The sequence below is a fragment of the Benincasa hispida genome, chromosome 8, assembly GCF_009727055.1.
Source record: "Benincasa hispida cultivar B227 chromosome 8, ASM972705v1, whole genome shotgun sequence".
Classification (NCBI taxonomy): Eukaryota; Viridiplantae; Streptophyta; class Magnoliopsida; order Cucurbitales; family Cucurbitaceae; genus Benincasa; species Benincasa hispida.
This window is the reverse complement of record NC_052356.1, coordinates 40,895,258-40,904,970: the sequence shown is the minus strand read 5'-3', so window position 1 is coordinate 40,904,970 and position 9,713 is coordinate 40,895,258. Positions and strand designations below refer to the sequence as shown.

The 9,713-nt window shown below is 30.5% G+C and overlaps 1 protein-coding gene across 1 annotated transcript; it reads left to right on the top strand.

Moving 5' to 3' along the window:
• The first annotated feature begins 2,912 nt into the window (after nucleotides 1-2,912).
• On the top strand, nucleotides 2,913-8,825 carry LOC120082436 (CDT1-like protein a, chloroplastic). The gene is made up of 7 exons (XM_039037603.1): nucleotides 2,913-3,049; nucleotides 3,502-3,712; nucleotides 4,185-4,304; nucleotides 6,016-6,241; nucleotides 6,908-7,679; nucleotides 7,759-7,849; nucleotides 8,526-8,825. Exons 2-7 carry the CDS (start codon nucleotides 3,528-3,530, stop codon nucleotides 8,563-8,565), a joined length of 1,434 nt encoding a protein of 477 aa, XP_038893531.1. The 5' UTR covers nucleotides 2,913-3,049; nucleotides 3,502-3,527; the 3' UTR covers nucleotides 8,566-8,825.
• Nucleotides 8,826-9,713: the final 888 nt, after the last annotated feature.

Below are 9,713 nucleotides of genomic sequence, written 5' to 3'. Positions count from 1 at the left end.
CAAAAAAAAAAAAAAAAAAAAAAACCTTTTTGGTCCCTAGGGTTTAGGTATAGTTTCTATTTGATTCCTACGTTTTCAAATGTTACACATTTGGTCCTTAAGTTTTGAGTTTTGTTTCAATTTAGTCCATAAATTTCAAAATGTTATAATTTTAAACTTGAGATTTGGGTTTTGTTTCAATTTGGTCCATAGGTTTCAATATTTTACATTTTTAAAATCAATTTTACATTAAATATCCACTTTCAATCATTGACGTCAATTTCTATTGATTAATTAAAATTAATTATGAAGCAAAAATTAGAATTTAATTTTAAAATCAATAAAAATAGTGAAACTTAATTAATTATAATTTTTTAATGACATTTAATTTATTAATCCAAATTAATACTAAAGATGGAAATACATGTTAGTGAATAATCAAGGCTAAAAATATAAATCTTAAAACATAGAGATCAAATTGAAACAAAACTCAAATGTTATGGTAAAATTGTAACATTTTGAAATTTAAGGACTAAATTGAAAAGAAACTCAAAAGTAAAAAACTAAATATGTAACCTTTTGAATTTTAGGGACTGAATAGGAACTAGATTCAAAATGTAGAATAAAAAAAAAATTCAAAAAACAAAAAAACATAAACAATTCAACCAAATTCAACCCAAAATTAAAATTAATCCAACCCAACTCTTATAATTTAGATTGAATAGTCCAAATTATTCGAATGATCGAATCATTTAAAATCTCTCGATATAAATGGAAAACACCACAAACGAAATAGTGAGGGTCAAAAAGACGTTTTCAAAACTTGGAAAATTGTTGTGCGAATATATACGGGGTTGCACTATGGTATAGTGGTAGTGGTAGCTGCACTCACCCTTGCTTTGAAGAAAAGCTTAACCCAATTCACATTTTACCTTGCCTCACATATTCACCTATTTTTCTTTTTTTCCATTTCACTTCTTTGAGTGCTTACCATTTTAATGAAAGTTTAAAAATCATTGATTTTGGAAGTGCTTATACAATACGCAATAGGCAACCCTTTCTTCCCCCTTGAAAGGCACTTCACAATTCTTCCCATTTAATACCACGTTTTTCTTTTCTTCAATTTTCGAGAAAAAATAAATACTTTTATATGTATAGAAAGAACATTTTCGCAAATAAAAAAATATCAAATTATTTATTGAAATAGTAGAAAAAATACTAATAGATTTCTATCATTTTCTATCACTGATAAACCCTTTCAGACTTCTATCCGTCCCTATAAAAAATATTAAAAACTTTGCTATTTTGTGTAAATAATTTCCATTCTTTTTTTATTTTTGAAAACTTCCCCGGTAGAAATTAAACTCAACAAATATGAGTTGGTTAGATGATATTTTATTTTTAAGGTTCATTTAGTAACCATTTTGTTTTTAAAAATTAAGTCTATAGGCACTACTTTTATCTTCAAATTCATTAATTTGTTATTACTTTTCACTGATGGTTTAAAAAACCAAGCAAAAATTTGGAAACTAAAGAAATAGATTTTAAAAAATTATTTTTGTTTTTTAAATTTAGTTAAAAATTCAATTATTGTATTTAAGGATGATGTAAAAATTGTAAGAAATAAAGAGAAAATAAACTTAATTTTTCAAAAACAAAAACAAAATGCGACATGATTATAAAATGAGATCTAAAAAGTCTTTTTTTTTTTTTTAGAATCTTTTTACGATGATTTTTATTTTCTTAAAAAAAAAGTTTTGAGTTTTCTCATGATTTTTATGAGAAGCTTTTATTATCATTTTTTAAATCATTGGTAAATTCTAAGTCAATTTTTTTTTTAAAAAAAAAAGAGAGAGAAAGTTTAAAAAGAGAAATTGTTTTCTGTAAATAATTTTAAATATAGTAAAAAAACAAAAAATAATTTTCAATGGACAGAGAAATTTTTTTGCTATTTTGCAATATTTGTAAATAAATTATCTATTTTGCTACATATGAAAAAAGTTCTTTTAAAAACTAATTTTTTAAATTTCAAATTTGGCAAATTTGTTTAAAATGTTTTTGAGAAGTATGTGATAAAATATGAATGATGCGTGGAATTAGTATTTATAAGTTTAGTTTTAAAATTTGTAAGAAAAAAAAGAAAAAGAAGGAAGAAGACAAAATAGTTATAAAACTTAGATGATTATGAAGTATGTATGTATATTTAAGGATTTGTTTTTAACTTAATATTCACGTTTCTTTCCTTTTAAATATAGAACTATTTTTTTTGTTGAGATAATTTCCCTTTTTTTAATCTTTAAATTATGAATTTTAATTTTAAGTAGGCAAACTATTTAGTTTTACTAATTATTCAAAAAAAAAAAAAAATCGTTAAATTGAGCAAACTTATGAATGTGTTACCATGAAATTAGGAACCAAATAGTTAAAAAAATTCAAAATTAAGGATTAAATTTGTAATTTAACCTTTAATTGTTGATCAATTAACTTTGAACTATCATTTCCTCATCTAAAAAGTCTTTTCACATTGTTATCCAAAAAAAAAAACTTTTCATATGCATTCTATATCTACATAATTCTAGAAACTATGTTTATTGACAAAAGGAAAAAAAATTTAGGTGTAACACGGGCTCTACCTATCTATGGTACAATCCGTAGTGCACCCAATTAAAAATTACCACATGACATGTTTAAAAAAAAATTAAAAAATTATTTTTTTTGACATATGTAGAAAGATGGAAAACATATTACTTAGGTGCAGTCTAGATATTGCTACAAATTTATCCTTCCTGAATCACTCAAACCATTCAATTTTTAGAATTATACAAAATTAACTAAAATTTCTAAATTGCCTATGATTTTGGGCCGGGCCCAAACATGGGCCTGACCTATATAAGTCACGATTTCCCAAGTAGGTCATCTTTTGGGCCTCCAACGGTAAAAAAAATAAAGAGAAAAAAAATTATATATGGAAAGATGGGGCACTCAATTCATTTGCAAAATTTCCCTCCCTGATTCACTACCGCCCCTTTTCTTCAGCAGTTCCGCATATGCTTGTAATCTTGAGTTAAAGGTATTTCTTGTTATTGCAATGTTCTTCCCTTCTATTGGTTCTTTCTGTAGTTGTAGTTTTGTAGATATTCTATTAGAATGTAATTTCTTGTTTTTGTTCACTTCTGTTGATTCTGATTTCTGTGAAATACTTCCTTAGATGCCATAGTAATCGAGGGTTTCTTGAAAAGAAGATTAATCTATTAATTTACTAACTTCTTCTTATTGTCTAATTGTTACTTTAATCTCTACAAGATTCTTTCTCATAGTCCACATTTATGATGAATTGAGCAAAGTGTTTTTTTGAAGCATATCCTTTCTTTATTCTTATGTGGTTTCATGATCTGAAGTTATTCTTATGGCCCTTATGGGACTCTTACTCTTCCATTGAAAATGGTTTTATTATTTTGAAATTAATTCTATGCAGCAGGTTAATAAACTTTGAAATTAAAGGGCTTTTTTTTTTTTTGGTAGGAGGCCACTTGTTCCTTTATTCTAGAATGGGTGAAAAAACATTTGAAGATGGTGGCCAAAAGGTTTTAGGCATTGAGATTAATCCTTCTCTGGACAAATCAACTGAAGGAACCAAAAATTCAGGCAATAATATTGCATGTATGACACCAGAGAAAGCAGATGAGCACTTGAAAGGAAAATTGAAGGAAGAAGGGATCAAACTACAAGAAAAGTGAGTATATTTACCAGATGCAGTGTCTAAAATGATTTAGGTTTAAATCTTATTTTGGTTCCTGAACTTTGTGGTACTTATTTCATCGTGGTTCATAAATTTTCAAAGGTTATGCATTAATTCCTCGACTTTCAAACGTTTTGTTATAGTTATTAAACTTTTCAATAAAAACTATTTAACCCTGCAAATATATTTAGAATCAATAATGTATGTAGCTTCAAACATTTTCCATATTTTTATCCATTCAGAGGTGGTAAATGAACCACAAACATGTTTATATTAGGTTTTTGTTAAATAATTTATTTAAAAATTGAATGACAACTAAAATGATTTTTTATGAGAAGTTTATGGATTAAAACATAATGTAAGATAAAATTATCTCGAACATTTATGGACGAAAGTGACATTATTTAAACCAACATTTTGTGAGTATAAATTTGACTTGACTTGAACTCAATTTGATTCTATGCAGATGCCAAACAATTGTAGAGTTTTTTACTTGCTTGACTTCCTCAGTGAGGCTACTTAGAATGAGAAAAAAGTTGTCTACCTTTCACAATGTATCCTGCCAGGTGTCGGTGATGACGAAAAGGTATATCGTAGCATTTGTTTTTAAATTCTATTGAACTTGTATGCTTGCCTTTTTAATTCTGAACCTAACCAATTAATGACAAGCAATCTAATAGTTTCTTCGTGTAGATGAAATGATATGGTAGTTGAACATGTTTGATACAGTATAGGACGTTTACTAAATATAATCATACTGTTCCTCTAAGAGTGCAAGTCATAATTGGAAAAAATTGAGGAAGCCGGCTAAATTTGGAGCATGTTGAGAGTAATTTTTGGATAACCTTTTGTTAGGTTTAAAATCACTCCAAACATGTCTTTAATTGCTCAAAGTCAAATTTGATCGTATGAAAATCACGTTTTAAAGTGTAAAACCAAACATTCAATTGATTTTGAACAATTAAAGGCATGTTTGAGACTGATTTTGAAATGGTTGAAGTGACTCCCAAACATGTCCTAAATTAATTTGGTTCGGGGGAATTTTGTTGGTATTGATCCATTCTATTCAGTTTTGGTTGGTTTAGGTTGGTTCAATCGAGCTTGTATCAACATAATAAAATAACTGATATAAACAAGGAAGAAGACGATGGAGTAGCCAGAGAAAACCCTATGTTTTCCCAGATTGGGGTAGTGCAGTATATATAGAAGACATGGGGATAAAAACTCCCACTCTATACTCACATACAAGAATAATTTCTCAATAATGGAAAGGGGATGTCAAGCCCAATACACAACAAAACAATTTATCAGTACAAAATAATAAATGGGCTCACCCAATCTAAACAAAACACAAGATTAATGGGCTATCTTCACACCCTCTTGCAAGCCAATGGTAGAGGCATCTCGAACATTGAGCTTGGATTTCAACTTCTAAAATCTAGAGATTGATAATGGTTTGGTGAGAATATGAGCAACCTCGTCGGTAGCTGTAAGAAGTTGCACAGTCAACTTCTTTTGAAGATTTAAGTCCCGAATAAAGTAAAAATTCACCTCAACATGTTTAATCTTTGATTGAAGGATCAGATTAGCGCTTAAGTGAATTGCACTTAAGTTATCACACCACAAAACAAGAGATTTAAGCAAATAAATATTTAAGTCAAGGAAACGGGACTGAAGCCAGGCCAATTCAGTAGAAACCAAAGCAAGACAACGATACTCAGCCTCTGTGCTAGATCTAGAAATGATATGCTTTTTAGAACCCTATGAGACAAGATTGCCTCCAAAATAAACAATAGCGAAAAATGGACTTCCTGTCATTAGGATCAAAAGCCCAATCTGCATCAGCGAACCCACAAGTAGACAAGTCTTATGGACAAGTCATCAATTATCTCAGAATGCATTTCACAAGTTGCCAATTACAAATAGTGAGTTTATGCATGAATTGACCTACTTTGTTAACATTAAAGCCAATCTCAAGCTGGGTCAAAGTAGTATATTGTAAAACCCCACAACACTTTGTTTTGGTTTTCAAGAAAAAGGGTTTTGACATAATTTATTCTATTCTTTTGCCACAAAACCAACCCATACCAATTTGCTTATACAACTAATTTTCTCTACCAAATACCTTAAATTCTGAAAACCATTGCAGAATCATTTGTGCTAGTTTTTTTTTTTGTTTTCTTTGGAGCTAAGACTATCATTGTCTCTTATTTTTTTGTACTCATGTTTCAACTTGGTTGAATATTATAGAAGTTTGATAACCAAAATCTTTGTTGTTTGTTCTTTTTCTTTTCCAGAAAGTTTTTGGACAGACATCTAGCACAAATAGTATATATCATTCCAGAAGCTGTGAATATTGATAAAGTGATGATTCATGACAAGAAGACATTATGCATGAAACCAGAAATGATAATCAGTCTTCAATTAGATATTGTAAAAGGTCACTTCGAGCATTCTGATTTTCTGGCATTACACAAAGTTTTTGCCTCAAGGGTAACAAAATACTTTGTCATGCATCCAGAGGTACTTTCCTATATGACTATTGGAAATCAACTGTATGTTATATAATTCAAATAAAAGCATGAAAAAGTATGTCAAAATGAGTATAACTCAACGGTAGTTGATAGGTAATCCGTCTCACTAGATCGGAGGTTTAAATTCTCATAACTCTAAGTCACTTGAACAATTAGGATAACAGTACTGTTCTCAAACATAGACCAACTGAGACGTATCGAACTATTGAACTTTCTATGAAGGTGGCCATATAAGTATTCAAGCTTTGGAGTTGAAGTTTTAATAAATCAAACCTTTTTCTCTTAAGTTGGCTTTGGGTGGGAAAAACCTCTTGAGAAAATTAGCAGGGATAGACCTAGTTTTGGTAACTATTTTGTTTTTAGTTTTCTGTTTTTTAAATTTATGCTTGTTTTCTCTCAATTTCTTTACCATGGTTTTTACTTTTCTCGAAGAAAATTTAAAATTCTTAGTTAAAATCTTAAAAACAATAACCAAATTTAAAGAATGTCTTTTTTTTTTAATTTTCAAAACTTGACTCGGTAGAAAGTGGACAATATAACATAAAAATTTAGAGGTGAAAGTAGAGTTTAGAAGCTTAATTTTGTGAAAAACAAAAACAAAAAAAATAACGGTTACCAAACAAAGCCTTAACCATTTTTCTTATTTGGCAACCAGAAAAGTGAAGTTCCAGAGGGGACATTACCAGAGCCCTTCAACCGGAGAAAAATGTCCTCTCTTGATCAATCGTCTGATAATTCTTCACAACCAATATCCATTGAAACTGATTTATCTTTGGAAGAACTTCGTCCACATTCATCCTTCAAGAGACATTTCTCTAAGAAAGCGGTTTCAAGCACAGAGACATCAGAATCAGTTGCATCTTCTATTGTTGGTTTGCCATCCACTCCAGCTTGTAGCCTGAAAGAGGAGGATATTAATGATAAGTTGCTTGAAGAAATTCCAACACAGTCAATCTCTCCTCAAGTTGGTGCTGCTAATTCTTCTGAGAGTCCTCTTGGCAAGCTTGCATCTTCTGCTTCTAGCACCATAATGACACAAACTCCAGTACAGTTGACGCCAAAGAGATCGATGCTGCCGAGTTCTGATGTGAAAACGAGGAAACCGGCAAGCGTAGGAAGTGTATGTAAACCTGCAAAAAGGTTCCTCAACTTTTCTGGCATGGAAGGTGATAATGGCGAGTCGAGTCTCGATGTGGATGATTTGCAATGCTATGAAATCCCTGAAAAGAAAAACTTTCTTGATGAGCATTTCCAAAAGAAGAGTAATACTAGTAGTGGAGAAGTAATTTGTCAAGAATCATCTTCTTGCTTGCCTGAAATTGTTCGTGTTGTCTACAACATTTTCAAGTCTGTGAATTGCTCTTCAATCACCAAGGAGGAGCTCGTGCACAAGATTATAATGAACTGTCTTGATATTACTGAGAGAAGTATGCATGGGGTTTTTTTAAGTAATTGATGCTAATTTGATTTGAATTTTTGCTTGACTTGTACATGTTTTCCTTTCAGGAGAAGTGGAACAGCAAATTGAGCAGCTCGAAAAGTTGGTTCCGAATTGGATCTCCAAGAAATCGACACCTAGTGGGGATGTTACTTTTAGGTGAGTCATTCAAAAATATTTTTATTTTTTATTATATTAATAATTATTTTAAGTTCTCATAGGTGAATCAATCTAGACCGTTTGTTAGTGAATTATAACTATTTTTTTCATTTAAAATTGGTTCAAAATCACCTAAATAATATTATGGTTAAATTGTAAATTGGGTCCTCATGGCTTAGACAAAATTAGAATTTAGTTTCCTTATGGTTTAATAAAACCTCATAAATAGTCCATATAGTTTGATAAAATCCTTCTAAACGGTCTCCACTATAGGAACTATTTGTGAAAGTTTCTTTATCAAACTATAGAGACTAAATTCTAATTATAAACTATAAGGACTAAATTCTAATTTTCTCCAAATCATAGGACCAAATTTATAATTCATCATAATATTAACCTTCTCCAAATATCTCACCCAAGTAGTAATAACACTGCCATCTATTTGATGATTATCATATATCTCTCTAATTTTTACATGAATCCTTGCATTTAAAAACGTGTGGAAGTTATGCATTTACGATCATCTTTTCAATTTTGAACACGGAAAACTGAATCGACGAAGAAGTATATGGCTTTAAGGAGATACTGGATGACTCTCTCAATGAAAATATAACCAGGTGTGACCCCATGAATGCAATTTTTGTATACATGCTAACAACAGTGTCGTTTGCTGCAGCATCAACGCGAAGGAAGACTTGGAATCGGTATTGTCTTGAGGGGGTCACCACATAATATTGTCTTGCTTTTGTTATACTTTTACCGTTAGATTACAACTTTTGTCCTTATGATTTAGAAAAAGTTAGAATAGCTTCTATGGTTTTAAAAGGTAGAGTTTATCAAATCATTAGATTAAATTCTAATGATAAATCATGGAGAATAAACTCTATAGGAACCTAATTTTATCTGTACATGTTAATTGCAATACCGAATTAGTTATTAAAGCCATTCAGCTTTATTTAAGTTGGTTGTTTTATCATTTTTGTTTGGCTGCTGATCGTTATTTTCAGCGAGTATTTGAGTGAGGCTAATTCAAAAAACTTTGCACCCTTTTTGTTGGGCAAAGTCAGCTATTTACACGCCGTACCTTAGAAAATACTTTCAATGCCAAATTTTATTGGTACACGTTATGAACAATTTTCATACGGCCAATCAAATGGGAGTTGTTGATTTCCTTAATTTATTGTTTTGAATTGGTTTAGTTTTTCTTATAGTATCTTGATTGGGGTGATGTGTGAATAAAGATGAAGAAATCGTGATTCAAATACCTAAGCTAATTTAGTTTATAACTAACTTTATCTTATAAGTCTATTGGTATATGTTATAAATACCACTGATCAGAAAATAAAACAGAGTAGTTTATAATTTTCTATTTTTCTGTAAACAAAACAAAGTTGTATGCAATCTTCCAAGTGAAAAAGAACGTGAATCATCTCGTGGACGTAGGCATCTTGGCCGAACCATGTAATCTTGTGTGTTTCTTCTTCTTCTTCTCTTTATCTTCTTCGTTCGATCGACTTCAATCTTTCAACAAATTGCGTGAATACAATCTTGCTATCAAATCATATTGAATTCCAGTGTATCGAGTTGAATCGTGCATCGATTTCCTCTATCGGGTAGCTTTGGAGGCAGTCGTTTTTTGTCTTCGAGTCGCATCGACTAAAGATCAAGACTTATTGAGTAGGATCGAGTATCGATCAGCCCTTATTGCATTCCATTGAGCAAGAACAGAATCTCGTCGAAGATAGAAGGAAATTCACATCGAGTATCGAGTAGACACATATCGAGCATCGAGGATTTGACAGAGCCTTTCTCAGCCATTTCTTCATCATCTCGGTGTTGATCTTGAGTAATTTGGCATAGAGAA